Source organism: Chlorocebus sabaeus, chromosome 29 (assembly GCF_047675955.1).
Source record: "Chlorocebus sabaeus isolate Y175 chromosome 29, mChlSab1.0.hap1, whole genome shotgun sequence".
Classification (NCBI taxonomy): domain Eukaryota; kingdom Metazoa; phylum Chordata; class Mammalia; order Primates; family Cercopithecidae; genus Chlorocebus; species Chlorocebus sabaeus.
In genome coordinates this window covers 23,310,183-23,332,106 of record NC_132932.1, presented here as the reverse complement: position 1 = coordinate 23,332,106, position 21,924 = coordinate 23,310,183, and the positions used below count along the sequence as shown (strand labels likewise).

Below are 21,924 nucleotides of genomic sequence, written 5' to 3'. Positions count from 1 at the left end.
GCAAACAACCCCATCAAAAAGTGGGCAAAGGATATGAATAGACATTTCTCAAAAGAGGACATTCATACAGCCAACAGACACATGAAAAAATGCTCATCATCACTGGCCATCAGAGAAATGCAAATCAAAATCTCAATGAGATACCATCTCACACCACTTAGAATGTCAATCATTCAAAAGTCAGGAAACAATAGGTGCTGGAGTGGATGTGGAGAAATAGGAACACTTTTACACTGTTGGTGGGACTGTAAAGTAGTTCAACCATTATGGAAAACAGTATGGCGATTCCTCAAGGATCTAGAACTAGAAGTACCATATGACCCAGCCATCCCATTACTGGGTATATATCCAAAGGATTATAAATCATGCTGCTATAAAGACACATGGACACGTATGTTTATTGCATCACTATTCACAATAGCAAAGACTTGGAATCAACCCAAATGTCCATCAGTGACAGACTGGATTAAGAAAATGTGGCACATATACACCATGGAATACTACGCAGCCATAAAAAGGGATGAGTTTGTTTCCTTTGTAGGGACATGGATGCAGCTGGAAACCAGCATTCTCAGCAAACTACCGCAAGAACAGAAAACCAAACACCGCATGTTCTCACTCATAGGTGGGAACTGAACAATAAGATCACCTGGACTTGGGAAGGGGAACATCACACTCCGGGGCCTATCACGGGGAGGTGGGAGGGGGGAGGGATTGCATTGGAAGTTATACCTGATGGAAATGACAAGTTGATGGGTGCTGACGAGTTGATGGGTGCAGCACACCAACATGGCACAAGTATACATATGTAACAAACCTGCACATTATGTACGTGTACCCTAGAACTTAAAGTATAATTTAAAAAAAAAGAAAATGCTCAATATCAATAATTATTAGGGAACTGAAAATCAAAACAATAATCAGGTACCACTTTACACCCATTAGGATGAGAATTATACAAAAAAAAATAATAACAAAACAAGCAGAATGGTGAGGATGTGGAGAAAAAAACCCTTGTGAACTGGTAGTGAAAATGTTAAATGGTACAACTACCATGGAAAATAGTACAGCAAGTCCTCAAGATATTAAACACAGAACTACCATATGATCCAGCAATTCCACCTCTGGGAATATACCCAAAAGAACTGAAAGCAGGGACACAAACAGATATTGGTACATTCCCGATCACGGCAGCATTATTCCCAATAGCCAAAAGGAAGAAACAACCCAAGTATCTATCCATGGATGAATGGATAAGGCTGTTTTTGCTCTACAAAGGCAGAATGGAGTCATGGTAATGAAGACCATACAGCTCAATAAACGTAAAATATTTACTGTGCTATCTGGCCTTTCACAGAAAAATTTCGTGATCCTTGGCCTACACAATTACCTACTGGAAATCGTGGTTCTCAGATGTTTTTTGGTATATACCTACAATGGAATATTATTTAGCTTTTTTTAAAAAAAGGAGAGGGCCAGGCACGGTGGCTCACATCTGTAGTCTTAGAGTTTGCGAGGCCAAGGCAGGAGGATGGCTTGAGCCCAGGAGTTCGAGACCAGCCCAGGCAACATAGAGAAACCTGGTCACTACCAAAAAATTGTATAATTTTTTAAATGTGGGTATGGTGGTGTGTGCCTGTAATCCCAGCTACTTGGGAGTCTGGGGTTGGAGGATTACTTGAGCCCAGGAGGCTGAGGCTGCAGTGAGCTATGATCAACCCATTGCACTCCAGTCTGGGTAACACAGTGAGAGCCTGCCTCAGAGAAAAAAAAGGAAAGGAAATGACGCATACTACAACATCAGTCATTTTAAGGATGCTAGCAACCAGCTCATCATTTTGAAAACTGGTAAGTAAAGAAAATATTAATGCATTCATCATGCTTTGTTGTTTTTCTTTTGTTTTGTTTTGTTTTTGTTTTTTGAGACAGGGTCTCACTCTGTCACCCAGACTGGAGTGCAGTGGCCAGATCTAGGCTCACTGCAGCCTCCACCTCCTGGGCTCAGGTGATCCTCCCAACTCAGCCTCCTGAGTAGCTGGAGCTACAGTTGTGTGCCAGCATGCCTGGCTAATTTTTGAATTTTTTTTAGAGACTAATTTAAACAAACAAGCAAAAGTGATAAAGACTTCTGAAAAATCCTCTCCTCCATAAAATCAATAAAAACACCAGCAAAAATAGTCAAAACCAACATTTTTAAAACTCTGGAAATTAACCAAATGCTTGCAACAATCTGAGCAGTAATTATCAAAGAAAAGTGCTCAGTAAGAACTGTGAGTTCTGTGGCATGCTAAGCTGCCTATTCTCATCTCCCCCATTCTCCACCTCCATGGTAACCTTGAAAACAACAGCCGGTAATCACAGAGCAAACCAGCAGCCTGGCAGACTCTGCAGGGGTAAAATGGGTTTGGAGCTCCTTCAATGCCCAATTCCCAATTATTATTTGACCTGTGTAGTGGTTCCCTGGAAGACTTCACTCACAAAGGTGTCTTTGGTTTATCTAACTAGGAGTTTGCCCAGTGTAAACAGCTTTTCCCCAGGAGGCATTTCTCCAAAACAATCAGAGATACTTGTTTAACATTGAGGCTGCATGAAGTGGTGAATAACAATTGGGGAAAACAATAAGCTAACCAAAAAGCTGGGAATGATATGTCCACAGGTGGCCTTGAAAATCTCCAACATATTCCTGAAAATCTAGAAGACCGCATGTCTACATGAGGCTCTGCGTATGCCAGAGCTTTGTGCATGCCCAGAAACGACCTGAGAAGGTCCTAAGCTATCATCTATGGCTAACCTACAGACTCTGAGGAAGCAGGAAGTAAAGGCTAGAACAAAGTTGTCAACTACCTTAGCTGAGTGTTGAAGGTGTACCCCAACACAGACACATATGTGCACACACACACACACACACACACACAGCCCACCGAAAATAACCAAGTCTCCCATGAAAAACCAGGTAATGCCAGGTCTGGGGTAGGAAAAATTCAAGGTGGGCTTGGAACACCTGTTGCTCTAGAAACCAAGGCAATGTCTAAAATTCAATGGAATTATGACAAAAGAAGACAGTTTAAAGTGTTCCCACTGGCTACATTTTGGACAATTTGAAACCTAAAAAGAATATTGTCAATAATATATAAAATATTAAATAAATAAAAATCTCTGAATACAGAGTGAGAAATTTAAAAACAGAACCTTTTTTTAAAAAACAGAAGAATGAGCGAAGAAGGAATGACAGAATTAGAAAATAACCGTTTGCAACTCTCCATGTTAAATACTATTTCAGGCAAGGATCATCAATGTACACTAAAGCCATGGTGTGAAAGATTGTTGCAAGACAGAATATTTACACCTTGTCAAGGTATCACCCTGCAGATTTCTTACAGGGAAACATGGATCTATACAACAGAGTATGTGTAGGTCACCACCTGTGCAAGTAATACTGAGTCAAACTGACACCATGAACTTCCTGATATGATGCAACATAAATCACGCATCACTTTTGATGTGCTGCTGCCACAAATGTTCAATCCAATTCTAATTAAACCTCAGACCTTACTGATCAATTCACAGGTATTACGTGAGGGAGATCACGTAATGGAAAATGATCAGACAAATCCAGAATATGGGACATGCTACAATACAACTGGAATGAACTCTTTAAGAAGTCAATACCATGAAAAAATAAGTTCATGAAATAAAAGAGACTAAAGAGACAGAAAAACTAAATGCAATGAGTGAGCCTTGACCAGATCAAGCGGTAAAACAACTATAAAAGGAGAAATTTTAACACAGATTGGATATTAGAAAATATTTAGAAATTATAATTTTTTAGGCATACTAGTGAGATGATGTTATAAAGAAGATCCTTATTTTTAGGAGAGTCATGCTAAAGTATTACTATTTAGAAGTAAGTGTTTTGATGTCTGCAAATTAACAAGGCTCAGCTAGCTAGTTGGATGGAGGAATAAGATAAGATAGATACATAGATAGAAGGAAGATAGATAGATAGATAGATAGATAGATAGATAGATAGATAGATCGATCGATCTAGAGTGATAGGGATAATGAACCAATGTAGCAAAATATAAGTAATTATTGAATCTAGCTGAAAAAATGTACAGTAGTTAATTGTGTTATTTTATCAACTTTTATGTACGCTTGAAAATTATACACAGTACAATTTTAGGGATAAAACCACATTTCAATGTCACTAACATCTATTTTACACCAAATTCCTAAATAAAATATTTGAAAAGAAAATTTAATCATAAATTTGAATTATGCACTATATACAAATGGAGTTTACCCAATAAATGCTAGTGTTGCTCAAATTTAGAAAACCTACTAATGTAATTTACCATATTAATAGACAAAGTAGAAAAATTTGATTACCTCAAATAAGTTTCCTGCATTTAGTAAAATTCAGTCATGATTCCTGATAAAAATTCTGTATATAAAATAAAGTAAATGTTTGTAACACCATTTACAAATACCAAGTCATGATTAATATGCTTCATGCATAAACATTAGAAACACTGCTGTTTAATTGGGGAAATGATGGGATGCCAGTTAGCACCATATGACTTAAGAGTTTTTAAAAGATTAGCCAAGGTAGTTAGGCAAGAAAAAGGAGTCTAACCATTAAAAATAAAGAAGAAATTAATATTAAAAAATTATTAGATTTTAGAAATACCAAGAATAATCATTTAGAAAAACAATGGGAGAAAATGCCCCATTTGCAATGGCTAGAAAAAAGACGGAATATGTTGGAATGAACTTTTAAAAAATGGGTACGACTGGCTGTGTGCAGTGGCTCATGCCTGTAATCCCAGCACTTTGGGAGGCTGAGGCGGGTGGATCACCTGAGGTCAGGAGTTCAAGACCAGCCTGGCCAACATGGCAAAACCCTGTCTCTACTAAAAAATACAAAATTTAGCTGGGTGTGGTGGCACACGCCTGTAATCCCAGCTATTCGGGAGACTGAGGCTGGAGAATCACTTGAACCCAGGAGACAAAGGTTGCAGTAAGCCAAGATCGCATCACTGCATTCCAGCCTGGGTGACAGCACGAGACTCCGTTCCCACCCCCCAAAAAATGGGCACAACCTTCAAAAACATTTAAATCTCTCTCTCCCAAGACATAAAAAAATGCCTTGAGAAAATCAAAGGAAAATATTAATTCATTTGAAATAAAAATTAAGCAAAATAAAATGTCGAAGAAGGAAAAATTATAATTATAGGCAAAGACTGTTTTCTTAATATCCAGAGTATTTACAAATCAGTAAGAAAAAAACAGAAATTAGCAGGAAAATTGGTCAGACACTTGAAAAACTAGTTCACAGAAAAATCAAAATGTCAAGAAGATTATGAAAAGAGAGAAGAGAAATTACAGTATCATTGAGAACTAAAAGCACACAAAGACATGCTTGCACAAATGTACAAAGATGTTGTAACACAGACAGAAAATCTAAATGCTCATTGATGTGAGTCTAGTTAAATAAATTATGTAATATCCTCTTATACCACCAGTTAAAAAACAAGCCAATTGGGTGCAGTGGCTCACACCTGTAATTCCAGCACTTTGAGAGGCTGAGGCGGGTAGATCACTTGAGGTCAGGAGTTCAAGACCAGCCTGGCCAACATGGTGAAACCCTGTCTCTACTAAAAAGTACAAAAATTATCCGGGAATGGTGGCTGGCACCTATAATCCCAGTTACTCAGGAGGCTGAGGCATGAGAATTGCTTGAACCCGGGAGGCGGGGGTTGCAGTGAGCCGAGACCATACCACTGAACACCAGGCTGGGGGACAGAGTGAGACTCCATCTCAAAAACAAAAAAACAAGCCAACTTATGAGAACTGATAGGCAAAAACCCTCAGTGAATAAAAATAAATTGTAAAAAAGATTATACTTAATGATCCAATTCTGTATACTTCTCAAAATCATAGATGTTTGTATGGAAAGGTGCACACATACACATCCATAGTAAATATCTTAATAGAAGCAACCATTCATACTGTTTAGACCTCTGGAAAGTGGAACTGGTTAGGAATTTGTGGATGGTAGAGGGTGACTTTTACTTTCCATTTTATATCCTTCTGTGCCATTTGAAGTTTTTATAAGTTTTATAAAAAGCATGTCTTAATTTTACAATATAAATTACCAATATATATTATGCATCCTCAACCACTTCATCCTCATCCCAGGAAGGACACACTAATATGATAACAGGTGTAATCTCTTGGCAGTGTGATTGAATATGTGATATGTTTGTCAATTTCCTTGCCTGGATATTCTGGATTTTTTACAACAAATATACAGCGCATTATATATGTAATAAAAATTGTTTTGAAAGTACATATAAATTAGAAAGCTTTACTGAACTGAAGAAAACCTATCTGGGCAGATTGGTTGGGCTCTCTTGCAAAATCTTTGTGAATGTAGGCTGTGGTGTCTTGGGGAAGCATTTGTCTAGGGATGTGTGTGCGTACATATGTATATTCCAACCATCGCCCCATTGATAATTACACACTTTAAACTTTGCAAATCAAACCCCCTTGCCATTGATTTTAGCCAAAAAGGCTCAAACTTGAGGAAAATGTTCTTCTGGGTGGAGCTGCCTACTCTATAACTCTTGGAGAGAAAGCACACTGCAGAGCACCTAGGCAAAGCTAGGAACAAGGAGCATCCCATAAGGATCATCTCCTAAACTCAAATTCCCTTTCATTTCTGTAACTCTCTATTAAAGTTTGATACATTTGTAGAAGTCTCTGTGATACGCTGATAGGGCAGTACCTCCCAAACATTTTATCTAAATATGAATCATCTGGAAAACTTGTTGAAACAGATACCTGCTCCACCCATAGAAATTCAGATCCAGCAGTTTAGGGTGGAGCCCAAGAATGTGCCCGACCAGCAGCCTCTCAGGTGATGCTGATACTGCTAGACTGTGAGCCACATTTTGAGCAGCATGGGTGCAGGATATAGAGGGGGAGAACTCCAATCATAAAGGGCAGAAAGGGAGGACTGGTCCATAGTCGCAAACTTTTCAGCACTTCTTCACTGTACTGCAAGAGATGACCCAGTTCTAGGTCTGACCAGAAATGAAATGAGAATCTTCTGAGGCAGAGAATTTTAAGGAGGGAGGAGCCAGGAGTACCAGGTGCTCTGCAGATGAGGGCTTAAAAGTGCCTTTTGGATGAGCAGTAAAGAGACTGTTAATGTGCTTTGCCAAAGCAGTTTCAATCAAGTAGCTGGCACAGGAAACTGTGATCTAAGGAATACAAGAGGATGAAAAATTAGAGACAGCAAGCGTAAACAGTTTTTTCAAGACTTGGCAGTAAAGAGTAGGTGAAAGATTAGGGTGGTAGCTGGAGACATGATTATGTTTAAAAGAGTGTTCTATATATATATATAAAATTTAAAAATATTACACACCTATATACATACACATATATAAACATACACGTATATATATACACATATGTATATACACGTACGTATATACATAGACATTTTTAAAATTATACTTTTATTTAAGATGGGAGACACCCGTTGGTCATATTAACCCTGATAGGAAAGACAGTGAAAGAAGATAAAGGAAAGAGAGGGGAAGATGGGTGGAGTGAGTTCTCTGAGGACAAAGAGGAGCTGGAATGCAGAACACAGATGGAGGGATTAATTAGTCTTGGAAAGGAAGACAGACATTTGTGCCTCTGTAGCGGGAGAAAGCAGGGAACGGATGGGTACAGCTGCAGGGTGAGGTCTCTTCTCATGGTTTCTGTTTTGCTGGGATTTTTTTTTTCTAATCTTCCTTGGAGCCTTGCATAGAATCAGTTTTTGTATTAAATGGTGCATGAATATTTGAAAAGAAAGTATATTCCCTCACCATACAATGCTCTGTTATCTATTAATGTAACATTAGTAATTATATTGTGCAGATTCTATATGTAATTTTCACTCACTTCAATGTATTAAAATCTCTCAGAAGTTTTACTGATTTCAATTTCATCTTATATAACTACAGGGGATTTTTCTTTACATATTTTGATGCAATGGCATTTGGTTCACGAATTCTTTAAACTATTTGTTTTTTGATTATCAACAAAGTACTCATTTTGTATTTTTGCTTGAAATTCTACTTGTACTGATACAAAGACTATTACCCACGCTTTCTGTATCTTGCCCTTTAGAATGGGCCATTCATAAATCGCAGACAAATGGCCTCCTGCTAAAGGCCCCCCTCAGTCTGGAGGTAGACCTAGGGCTGGAGGCGATGATAAAGAGAGGAAGCAATTGTAAGTACAGTAAGAAAGACCAGGCTGCTGCTTGTGGTTCAGCACAAGCTCAGTATAGACTGCCTGAAACCTCCTATCAGAAGAATGCAGATGGCATTGCCAAGCAGGTCTGATTCTAAGCCTGCTTTGAAATCCTGTACTTTCTAATGGTGTATAAGCCAATTATTGAAAACATATCAGATGGTGGCTGGGCGTGGTGGCTCATGCCTATAAACCCAGGACTTTGGGAGGTTAAGGTAGGAGATCGCTTGAGGTTAGCAGTTTGAGATTAGCCTGGGCAACATAGTGAGACATTGTCTCAATAAAAAATTTAAAAATTAGCCAGGTGTGGTGGTACAAGCCTGTAGTGCCAGCTACTTAAGAGGTTGAGGCAGGAGGATCCCTTGAACCCAGGAGGTCAAGGCTGCAGTGAGCCATGATTATGCCATTGCATTCGGCCTAGGCGACCATGTCTAATTTTAAAAAGAAAATACATAAGATGGAGAGAAAAGGTTTCCTCTCCGTCCCATCCTATGGTGTTGGTAACAGTAGGCTCATGTCTGGGACACCTAGATTTGTTGTTGATGGTGGTAACTGGTTCCTGTTGATCACATTCATTGTTTGGAATTATTCCAAAACTGTCTCACTGAAATTTGGTGGTAAGAGATTCTTGATACTGCTACTCACTGTGCCATCCACCAGAGTTCCTTCTTGTCACTCTTTAAATGCCATTTGCATTATTTTTACTCTACAAACTACTAGGAGAGGCAATATGGTATAGTGGTTGTGATCACAGATTCTGGAGCCAGACAACCTGGGTTGGAATGTCAGCACTGCCACTTGCTGTGTGACCTTGGGCAAGTTACTTACCCTCTCTGTGCCTCTGTTACATCTGTGAAATGAGGATAACAGGAATATCTGTTCCAAGGGGTTGTTGTAAGTGTTCAATGAGGTAATATATATAAAGGGCTTAGAAAAGGCCCTGGTGCCAATTAGGGGTTGGGTAAGTATAAGTTATTATTAAAACCATGTTGAGCACTTACTATGCCACCAGGCAACATGCTAAGGAACTTGAGATAAATTACCTCATTCATTCTAATGGAAACTCATTTCTACAATTAAGACAATTAAAATTTTACAAGGTTAAAGTGACTTGCCCAAGATCACAGTGTTCCTAAGCATTAGAACCAGGGTAAGGACCCAAAACTACACTTTTATATCCTTCTACTACGAGACCAAGTGATGCTGTATAAGGCCGGGCGCGGTGGCTCACGCCTGTAATACCAGCACTTCGAGAGGCCAAGATGGGCGGATGATGAGGTCAGGAGATCGAGACCATCCTGGCTAACACAGTGAAACCCTGTCTCTACTACAAATACAAAAAATTAGCCGGGCGTGGTGGCGGGCGCCTGTAGTTCCAGCTACTCGGGAGGCTGAGCCAGGAGAATGGCATGAACCCAGGAGGCGGAGCTTGCAGTGAGCCCAGATTGCACCACTGAACTCCAGCCTGGGCGACGGAGCAAGACTCTCCGTCTCCAAAAAAAAAAAAAAAAAAGGTGATGCTGTATAAACTCAAATTCACTCATCACACACAGAGTTTCATTGTATGGGTTTCACTTGTTTGATTTTGCAATCATTGTACTGACCGAAGACTCACTGACTTTCCCTCCCACACAGAAATGCTCAAGTCCAGCTGTTCCATCAGATTTTTTCTGTGTCTCATTTCCTGTTGGATATCACAGCTTTGCTAAGTAGCAAGATGTACAGGAAATAAATTGTCCACACAATATTAACTAATCAATAAACATCAGTTTCAGCCCAGAAGGACTGTAATTTATATCAGATCATTTATTTTCACTATAAAGTTCAACCAGAACTACATCAACCTAAATATATACATTCCAAGATAAAACAAGGAAAAGGATGTTTTAGTGACTCTCACTTTGACAACCTCACCCCCCCTTTTCTATTTTTTTTTTTTTTTTGGTGTTTTTTTTGGTTTTTTTTTTTTTTTTTTTTTTTTGGTGTGTGTGTTTTTAGTAGGTTGGGTTTTTATTTCTGAACAAAATTTTCTCTCAAGTATTTTTCATGTTACATTTCTAGAACCTGCATTTATTTTCTCCTTCTGCTATTTAGATTCAAACACACATACACACACACACACACAAACACACACACACACACACCCCATTCCCAAGGCATAAAGTAGTTTTTTTAAAAAATAAGAAAAGTATCTAAATACATGTTAATACTAATAATTTGAATCCTAAAGAAAATTGCAAAAAAAAAAAATAGGTTTTATTTTTAAGGAACACATTTTTTTAATGTGAGATAATGCTGTGAAAACATTTTGTAAACTGAAAAAAATAAAGTATTTGTTAATGCCCTCACACACCCATAACTATCTGGTATCACTTAGACTACAAAGAGTTGCCTAGGCAGGGCACAGTGCCTCACGCTTTGTCCCAGCACTTTGGGAGGCTGATACAGGTGGATCACCTGAGGTCAGGAGTTCAAGACCAGCCTGACCAACATGATGAAACCCCATCTCTACTAAAAATACAAAATTAGCTAGGCATGGTGGCATGTGTAATCCCAGCTCTTTAGGAGGCTGAGGCAGGAGAATCACTTGAACTCGGGAGGTGAAGGCTGCAGTGAACTGAGATTGTACCATTGCACTCCAGCCTGGGCAACAAGAGCAAAACTCCATCTCAAAAGAAAAAAAAAAAAAAAAAAGAGTTACCTAGCATGGCATTGTACAGAACAGGGTCTGCACAATTTTTCAAAAGTAGGATGGAAAGTTTGCTTCAAGCTCATCCGTCATTCTGCAGGAGCAGTGGGGGATTTTGAAAGGCAAGAAAAGGAAAAGTCAATGGATGGCAACACTGATTCTGTAGCTGGAGGACTATCTATACACTACTTTGCAAATGGGGGTGAGAAAAATGTAATATGCCAGTGAGCAAAAGTAGGAAAAGCAAATGTAGGAAATTAATAGCAAATTTTTTACAAAGGAAGAAAGGAACACAGCAGAGCTTTGCCTTGGTGAGAAAATCAGCTGCAAACTTTCTGAAAACTGACTCTCATGCCTTGAGCTGTTAGGCCACATTACTAAAGTCTGTAATTGCTGAATCTGCAAATAAGTATCTTCAGCCCTTAGCTCCTATGTAGAAACATCTGCTCCTAACCTGAGGTATGTTTATTTACTGGCCTAAATTGCCTTCACCTCAAAAGACCATGGTAACAGCCAGACTGACTAATAATGTATGCTTCTGTGCTCATTGGCAGGGCTAGCTTTGGAACGGCATGGAGGAGAGGGGACTATGTCACACAGCATCTAATAACAAATATCTGTCCAGATGTTCTCGAGCATCATAGTGTAACACTCATTTTCTGCCCTTTACACTGCCTCTAAGGAATCAGGAGGCTGGTGAGGATGAAACAGTCATCTGCCTTCTGACTCTGTAGTGGGGCATCAGACACTGAAAAGCAGAGGCGTTAACCAAAGGCATGCACCAGCGGCCACCTGGGAAGTTTAGCAACCTACAATTGCCCAGATTTACCGCTCAAAATTCTAGGGTGGGGCCTGAGGATTAGAACATGGGACAAGTTCCCCAAGTGCTCCTGATGTGCACGCTGGGTTAGGAACTATGGAGCTGGCTGGGCTCTGCCAAGGGGAAACAAGGGGTAGGTTGGTTGAGGCAGCCTTTGCTCCCCTCTGGCTCCATTTCTGTGCTATCTTTGTTCCCTGCCCCATCACTCTAAGCCTCAGTGCACCTCTCACCTCATGCTCATCTAGCTGTCCTTGGAAGACACTTTGGGAGGGTGGTTAAGCACATGAACTCTGAGGTCAGAACCATCTTGACCACTCACCAATCGTGAGACCTTGATCAAGCTGCTTAATTTCACTGAGCCTATTTCTCCATTTGTTAAATGGGGAGCGTACAGTAGTACCTGCCTTGTAGGGTTATGCTAAGAATAAATAATGTCATACATGAACAAATACATAGCACAGTGTAAGCATACAAACTCTGGGGGCCACTATTATTATTACTTTCCCAATAAGTATTTTTACTAATAATCCCAGTGCTCTCAGCTGGTCAGCAGGTGTCAGGTCTCCCGGGTGACCCTGGGTGTTGCAGTGCTTGGCTACCAACAAGCTGCTTCTGATTTTAATTCACATTCCTCAGGGACTGCTGCCATAGGGATGCTGGTCTAAGTGAGCTCTTCAGTTCTGTGTAGGGCAAGTCAACACACCTTTACTGAAAACATACTGGGTGCCAGGTACTCGGCCAGGTGCATGAGGTTCTTGAGGAGCTCACATACCAATGAGGGGATCAGTGCACAAACTACACCTCTCTCTTGCAGGTTGTGACAATAATATGTTAAAAGGCAACCAAGTAGAAGTTCATGGGAGATAAGAGAAAACTTCACACCAACTCATTCTTGTGGTGTATCTAAAATTTCCTAGGCCCTTTAAGAACAAAGACAAGCCATCACTGTCAAGCCTTTCATTAAAAGTTTGGAAAATTGCTTCATATAAGTTCCTGGGATTTGTTTCTCTAAACTCCATTCAATCCTAAGATCTAATTTTTTTTTTCAAACAATGAACAAATCACACATACACTTAATAGATTTTCAGAGCTAGAAGAGGTCTTGGAAATTGTCCCTGCTCACTGTGCAGATGAAAAAGTTGAGGCCCCAGTAAGTGAAGCATCTTGCCTAAGAAGATAGATTGTTAGAGGCCAAACTGAGGTTATTACTCCAGTCTTTGGTTTCCAGTCCAGTTCTATTGCACAATATCATTTAGTCCCACTGAAATCATAACAGGAAGCAGAATCATCTCCAGCAAAGGCCATGTATTCATTTGTTCAACATTAACTGAGCTCCTATGATGTGTTCAGTACTGCACTAGCACTAGGAATAAAATGGTGAACACCATGGCACCTGCTCTTGCAAAGCTTACTAGTGGGAGACGCAAATTAAAAAAAATAAATGAAATAATCACTTATTTCCCTAAAGGCTAAGCAAGAACTAAACAGAAAAGAGAAGGGCCTACTTTACGTAGAGTGGTCAAAGAAAGCCTCTCTGAGGAGGCGACACTTGTGCTCAAGGTTGAGAAAGAGGTAACTATGTTGAAGAGCTGGGAGATACATGTTCCAGGTTCAGGGACGGGTTCATGCAAAGGCCCATGAGGGGAATGGGCACCTGACATTCTGGAATCTCCCAGAAAGCCAGTGTAACTGGAGATTAGGGAATGAAGAGCAGATGGCAGCACATGATGTCACACAGGGGCCAGATGACACAGGCTTTAACGGCTTTGGAGAGGGATGCGGATTTTATCACAGGTGTAAGCCAATTCATGAAGAGGCCAGGGAGTTCACAGTCTGTTTGCTTCTCCAGGTAAAATACGATCTATGACATTCCTTTGCAACACAGTCTACATGCTATTTTTTCATTATCTCTCTTCATGAACAGGGCCAGAAGACACACAAAAACATGCAAAAGAGCTGGCAAGGACTAGAACCCAGGAGTCTTTATTTGTCGTCACAGGGTCTTCCTTCCAGGCCACACTCTCCCTTGCTGAATTAAATGGAGGAGGGGGCAACTTTTAATTCCGTTAAAAGGAACAGATATTTGGTTTGAATATTCCTTTCCCAGCCACAGTTCTGACAGAAGAGTATGACCAGCCAGGATCTCACCCTAGAAAGACGAATGGGGAGGGAGCAAGAGATAATGTGGGAAGACAGGAGAATGAAAACCAATCCATGTTACCATGTTAGCAGACCCTTTATATCCTATACAATCTTCCTTGTGATGGAACAAGTTAAATTTGTAAATTGTTTTTGGGAGTGACAGTCAAAGGAGAAATGAACAGTGGATGAAGGGGGAAAATCTTAAGAATTACCCTGTGAGGCAGCCCCACGACCCACGTAGCCCAGGATTCTATTTGTGTCAAGGAATGCATTAGAAGAGTGTGTGTTTATCTTCATACTGTCAAAACTTGAGCAAAATGCTGGTGTTCCCAGCTGGCCTTAGGTATCACCATATCAACAGACTTGGCTGCCACCATGTAAAAATGGACAAAAAGCTTAGAATAGACAAGCCGATCTTGTTTATTTGCCTCACACATGTGTGCCCTGATGTGGACAAGACCAAAATAAGGAACAAACCTGGAAATACAACTAAATTTCTAAATGCCAAGTCAAGACTCTCCAAATAGATATGTTTGCTTCTTTGTTGTTGTTTTTGGAGCTTTCTCTCTTTAATAACTGAGTGGCCTCTAGTTCCCTCTTCCAATATCCAAAGCTGTTTATGTTGGTTGTCAGTTCCGTCTCTCTCCTCCTCCCTCTGAACAGGAAATCTGTGTGTTGTATCTGGATAAATTTCTGATTTTTTTTCATAGCAAAGCTTTTGGCTCCAGGCTCTTACACCTTGTGTCTGCCTCACTGCATGACGGAAATGATATCCTGTGTACAGTCTTGTGCACTTTCTCCAGTGCAGGGCTGTGCCAACAGCATCTCATTGCCATGTCCTGACTCAGGGTGAGTCCCAGGAAAGATCGGAATTAATTCTTGGCAAGGTATGGAATGTAGGAGCTGCATGGATTCTGCAGGCTCCAGTGATGCACACTCAGGAGGAGACATGGCTTCATTTCCCACATTTCTTTCACACAAAGAATGATTATAGGGAAGTGCTTCCATATGGCCTAGGGAAAAGCCCAGCCAAAAACAGCTTCAGCTGGTCAGTTTCAGAGCTGTAACAGACATGATGGGGACATAATTAGAATCAAGATGGTGAAGGACTGTGTTTTCATACAGGCAGGAATCTTTGCTACCTTTAGCCTTAGCTCAAGCACATGTATATGAAACCTGATAAAATGCATATGAACATCCTGTGTAAAATGCATATGAACATCATGCCCTGCACTGAAGGATCTGTCTGTGTACTCCAGTTTCGCTTTCTATGTAGAAACTGATTTTTAAAAATTGGACATTTTAGGGGTTCTTAACCTGGAATGTCCTAAATAGGCATCAGGGGTCTGAGAACCTCACAAAAAAATCAGAATGGCAAATCTGGGGCTTATAAGTACACATGCATTTTCCTGGAAAGAAAATGCATAACTTTTAATAGATTCTCAAAAGCATATGTAATCCAAAAGCTGAAAATCAAGAGAGAGAGAGAAAATAATGAACTACCTTGCATTTCAGTACCTCTTCTGCACACTTCTCCAAATAAGACTGCCCTTTGGCACAATTTCATTTGGCGTCTACTCTGGTTCAATTAGAATTTTCTCAAGTTCTAATCTTTCCTGGACCCTGACAAAACGAGGTATTTTCTGATGAGATTTCCAAACTTTCTAAGGCCAACACTAACTCTATATACTTCCATTACACCCCTATCTGGCTGTTGTCTTTCTCTCTTACTCCCCTCAACCACATGGCTTCCTGAATGAACACTTCTCAGTATAGCCTGTCTCTTCAAACTGTGTTCACTGATCTGAGTTCTAAAACTTTGGTTTGTCCTACAATTCACTCTGTTTTCACACTTTCAAGGTTTTCCTCCATACCAAGCAGTAGCTCTCTTAAAATCAATCCCCAGATGGACTGATTGTTGACTTTCAAATATGTTTACAAACACCCACATTTATACTTAAAGTATATAAGATGTGTTGAAAGGGGCAAAGTTCCCTTATCCCCCTCACAGGGCGTGCAACAGGGGGAGTGGCTTGCTTCCTCTGTGCCCAGCAGCTCAAGCCCCTAGCGGGAGCATGCAGACAGGCAGGTCATGGGGAGTTTGGGGCTCCAACCCCAGGGCAGTGTCTAGAGTTGAGTGTTTACAGCTCCCAAAGTTCCAGCGTGTGTTACAGTGTGCTCTTTCAGCTTAGCTGTCCACAGGTGGCTCGTGTTAATCAGCTCAGTTAGAACCTCTGCCTCATCTCCAGGACAGAGGGCTTTCTGTATCCCAGGGCTTTCTGTATCCCTTGCCACTCCATCCACCTTCTGCCTCCCCATCCACCTGCTGAGAGCTAACTCTACCATTCAATAAACCTTTGCACTCATTGTCCAAGCCCATGTGCGATCCATTTTTTTTCCAGTACCATGGACTTGGAGAATGAGTGCAAGGTTTTATTGAATGGTGGAGGGAGGTAGCTCTCAGCAGATGAGTGGGGAGGCAGAAGGGGGATGGAGTGGGAAGGTGGTCTTCCCCTGGAGTTGGGTCGCTTAGCAGCTAGGCTCTCGTCCATCTGCCCTTGACCAAATTTCCCTCTGCATCTGTGTCGTTCCACTGTCAATGGCCTGTTGGCGTCTGTGTGTTCTTCTGCCAGTGTGTTCCTCTCAACATCCAGTCACTTGTGTGTGTGACTGCTGGGATCTTGGGGTTTTTACAGGCACAGAATGGGGGGCACGGCAGGCCAGAGTGGTCTTGGAAAATGCAACATTTGGGTGCGAAAACAGAGTCCCTGTCCTCACCCACGCCAGTGGGCACAGGCCCAAGTGCGGAGCCCTAGCCAGGAACCCCGCCCTTCTCTACCCAGCAATTTCCTGCCCACCTCTTGTATCATTGTGACACCCTTTGGGACCCCAGTGAGTAATATTTTTAACAAAAACATGGCTAGCATTTACTGAGTACTGTCTAGTTACTATGCTATTTGGAGTTCTCAACATGGGTTGATCTTTTAAATCCTGACAACATCTCTACAAAGGCAGTACTGTTGTTATTCCCAGTTTAAAATTAGAGATCCAAGATTCCCATGGAAGTGAAATACTTAAATAACTCTGCACAGCTCATAAGCAACAGACCCAGGACTTAACCCTGGAAGGCTGGCTCCAGACCCCAATTTCTTAACCACTTCCCAATATTTCCTTTCATAATTAATTATGGGAGATGTTTCTTAACATTTCTCATCCTTAGTTTCCTCATCTGTAAAACAGGTAGGACATTATCCAAATTATAATATAAGAATGCTGGTAGAATTAAATGATATGTCTGAAGAGAACTTCGGTAATTACAAAGCATTTGATCAATATTAGTAATAACCAAATGGATAGAATGCTAACTACTTGGTTTCCTGCCTCCTTGGAAGCCAGGGTGTCACACACCATAATTCTGGTCAATGAAGCAAAATTCCCTGGGGAGAATATCCTTTCCTGAATAAAGAACACAGTATTTAAAAAATGCTTTTCACACTATGTTCTTCCTTATTATCTGGGATGTGGATGTAACATCTCAATGTCCAATAATGACTTTGTAGCCACATAGGCAAAAACCACCCTCTAAGGATGTGAAGAAGAGAGAAAGGTGCCTGGTTCCTGAAAGACACAGTAAAACAGCATCCTCAGCCTTAGCTGCCTACTCCAGGCTTTTTGTTAGAAAAGATTTATAAACTCCAATGTTTCTAAGTTGAGTTTTCTGTGATTTGCAGTAGAATACATTCCTCATTGATATACTACCATTCAAAGCCACCTCCTTCATGAAGTCCAAAAATTAGAATCTCCATGAATTCATGGTTTCCAGTCTCAGCTAGGCCCTTACAGCTACTCTTCTATCTTTGTACTATTGTTGATGGTTCCTTCTTCTTTCCTTCATGGGAACAGGCTCAAGCCTCTGAGCTCTCACTCCTAGTGGTCAACTCTATCTCCTAATGAAGAGCCAAATAAAGGCAATAGGCTGGAACACCTCACGGTGTTCTCCAACCAACCCTGTAGAGCTATCCAGTTGTTGACAGGGTGTTAGTCTATTCCCATCCTTTTGTCCTGAGCAAATCCTTCCCTCTACACATTCTCTTCACTCATCAACCCATTGCAATCAAGCTTTGATTTCAGCCTGAAGTTCATCAAAATCATGCTTGTTCACATCATCCATGACTTTCAAATTGCTAAAGACAAACTTTTAGGCCCTTATTCCAGTTGAACTCATAAGAGCATTGAACATTGCTGGCCACCCCCATCGCATTTTTGAAATTACTTATTCCTTTGGGGTCCATGGTACTGCTCTTGCTAAGTTCTGCATTTACCTACTTACTCTATTCATTCCTTCTCAGTTGGATTCCCTTAAACTTCTTCCCTGGCTAAATGCTTTGACTTCAGCTTTTCCTCAGGATGCGATTATTGGCTTCCTCTTATATTCTACATACTCTCTTTGGATGAACTCACCTACATTTATAACTGAATACCACCAACAAGGGGTTTTGCTATCAACCATGATAAACTAGCATGTTTCAGATAAACCCTCCAACCACAAACAAAATACAATCAACATCTGTTTGCAGGCATCAGAAAGATACTTAGGCACTGGATACTTACAGGGTGAAAATTTTGGAGAGAATAAAATTCAGGGAGATGGACTCTCACCTTTGATATGTGTCTCCTCTTCGTGAATTCCTTACCCAAATGAATAGCAAACATGTCCACCCAGCTGTGCAAGATGGAAAATTTGGGCCATTCAAGCTGCTTCTTTTCTCTTGTAACCTTTATTCAAAGAATTACCAAAGTCTGTTCATTCTACATCCTAAAGATCTCTCCACCTGTTCTTTCCTGTACATTTCCTGCCATGCTACCCTACATCAAGGCCTTATTATTTTAAACACTTTGAATATTTTGAAAGACACTTCCTATTTGGACTCCCTGCTTCCAAGCTCATCTGACAGGTAAATCCAGCCTCCATATGCCACCATAACTATTTTACTAAAACACTAACCTAACCATATTACTCCACTGCCTAAATCACTTTGATGGCTCCACTTAATCTGAAAAATAAAACACAATAATGAAGTCTTTGACTCCAAATGCCATTCTGTCTTACCTTCTACCCTATTCAATGTACAGTCAGGCCTGAACAACATATTAGGAGTTCCTCAAAAAACCCAGGTTCTTCTCCAGTGTCACACCATGAACTTTGTGTTTCCTCTGCCTGAAAAACCCTCTACCCCTCCCCGTAATGCTTTCCCCATTTGCGAAAATAAGTAAGATGCCAACTTTATAAGTTACATCAAACTAAATTCAAATGAATAAAAGATTTAAAATCAAATCTTTGGCTGAACTCACCTACACTTATAACTGAATACCACCAACAATGGGGTATTCAGAAAACAAACCCAAAAAGTACTTGCAGAAAATATGCATGAATAATTTTTGTTTCCTTTAAAGGAGCAGTTAACGAACTACAACCTGAGGGCCAAATTCAGCCTTCAGTCTATTTTTGTAAATAAAGTTTCATTGGAATGTAGCCATGCTGACTTATTTACACGTGTCTGTGTGTGCTTTTACACTGCAACAGCTATGTTGAGTAGTTGAGACTATATGGTCAGCAAAGTCTAAAATATTTACTATCTACCCCTTTACAGAAAAAGTTTACTGAATCCCCAAACTAAAGGATGTTTTAACAGACAGATATTATTAAAATGAAAAGATGGAAATTTCCAAATACATAATACTTAGAAACTTAGAAACTCTGATTACACAAAATTGAAAGTCAATTAACAAACTGGAACCCACATTTGAAATAGATACGACAGAAAAAATGTTAGTATTGGTGATATATTAAAAGCTCTCAACAATGAGGAAAAGATCTACATCCAAATAGGAAAATTGATAAATGGCTTCAATAGCTAACTGAGAAATTAAAAAGTACAAATGGTCAATAGATACATGACAATATTTTCTACCTTGTTAGTACTCAAAGGAAGACAAATAAAAGAAATTATTATTTCACGATTTACCTAAAAAATTGGCGAATATATTTTTTTAAAACAGTAATACCCTGCATTGGCAAAGGTTCAAAGAAACAGGCCCTCTTCGAAGATATAATGGGAACAAAATTTGATACACACTTTTTGGAAGAAATTTCACTTTTAGAAAACTGGTACAAAAGCTACTTCCAACTAAAAAAGGTTAGCATTCAGAAAATGTTATTCTAGCAATAGGCAGTCTAAAATACATCTTGTATGACGGTAATACCGTATTGGGTTTAAAACCTACTTTTTTCAGGAGAGACGTGTGACTTCGATTGTCCTCGTACAAGCCTGCAGGTGGAGCCATCACCCGCACAGACTCCACAGTTGTCCTCCTTGGCATTGCTTCCCAGTTGCCGATCACAGCCCACTGCCTGCCAACAGAAGCATGGCGGTCAGTGGTGCCCAAAACCAGGGGATGGGGAACTCCCTTCATTTCAGGAACCTTAGTTGTGATGCAATCCTTAAACTTACAGTTTGGCTCTCTTTTATGAGAACATAGTTTTATAAATGTAAATGATATAATGTCTTACAGGATAGTATCATTTATATGATTCTAATGCAAGGCCGAAATATTAATAAAGGTCTGAAGCTATCCCTCCATACCCCCTCCCTTTTCTATTTATATTTTTATTCAGATTTCTGTCTTTTTTTATTTCAAGACAAGATCTCACTCTGTTGCCCAGGATGGAGTGCAATAGTGGGACTGTGGCTCGCTGCAGCCTCAACCTTCTGGGCCCAAGTGATCCTCCCACCTCAGCCTCCCAAGTAGCTGGGATCACTTAAGCCTGGGAGGTTGAGTCACAGGCCTGTGCCCCAACACCCAGCTTTTTAAAATGTGATGAAAAGACAGGGTATCCCTATGTTGCCCAGGCTGGTCTTGAATTCCTGGGCTCAAGTGATCCTCCTGCCTTGGCCTCCCAAAGTGCTGGGATTACAGGCGTGTACCACACTGCCCAGTCCAGGTATTTTTATGTATATAAAATAAACAGAACATGACAGACGTTTCCTCTCTCCCCAGTCCTACACTTGTCCTGTTCTTTCATTTCCTCCCCAAAACAACCACTATCCTAAATTTCATGTATAACCTTCTGGTTCATAGTTTTACTTTAAATATATTTTTTTTCTGTTTTTACTTCTATCTCTAAATACCTATATCCCTATATCCCTATATTAATATCTGTCTGTAGCCTTTATCTATATGTTTATAGCTCCTCGTCTTTATCATTAGCTGTACCTAGGCCTATGTATCTCCACCTCTGTCATACCTATATATTTATAAACAATTTTTAAAATATAAAAAGGAACTAAAAGGAGAGATGTCTCACATAAAATATGTGTTTATACTGCTATCTTTCCTTCTCTTGTCATTTTTCATGTGTACATATGTGTGTGTATTTGCTAGATTATAGGCTTGCTTATATGAGAAAAAAAGGCCATGTCTTATATTTCTTTTTTATTTTGTAAGCATATATTTTACATAATGTGTAAAAGACAATAATATCAACTGATCTGATGGTTTATCTCTTCCTTCCCATATTCATCTAACTTTATTTATAAACCTAGTGTTTAAGCGCAGGGACTTTGGAGGAAGAAAACACCCACGTACAAACCTGGATCCACCCACCAACCTTTTAAGCTGCAGGATGTTGAAAAATTCAAACTCTCAGAGACTCGTTTTCCTCAACAGTAAAATAGAGAGAATAATACCAATATATACTTCACATAGGGCCTAGTGAGGATTCAATGAGAAAACATATGTAAAATTCTTAATATAATGATTCAAACATTATAAAGGATTCAATAAAAGATGGAAAATGTTATTATTTCTCTGTTTTTCATCTTGACTCCTGGGTAGCCCCCATGCTTCAGCTTGGAGAGTTGTTGAATTAGACTCTATATTCAAGCTGTTGAAGAAGAAA

General features: G+C 40.0%; 1 protein-coding gene across 12 annotated transcripts in view; it reads right to left on the bottom strand.

Moving 5' to 3' along the window:
- Positions 1 to 21,924, bottom strand: part of ADAMTSL3 (ADAMTS like 3) — a 402,196-nt gene that overhangs the window by 198,678 nt on the left and 181,594 nt on the right. For all 12 annotated transcript variants that reach the window (XM_007990199.3, XM_007990200.3, XM_037987797.2 and 9 more), the window contains one exon: positions 20,250 to 20,376. In XM_007990199.3, coding sequence (XP_007988390.3) covers positions 20,250 to 20,376 — 127 coding nt within the window. The remainder of the gene's footprint in view (positions 1 to 20,249; positions 20,377 to 21,924) is intronic.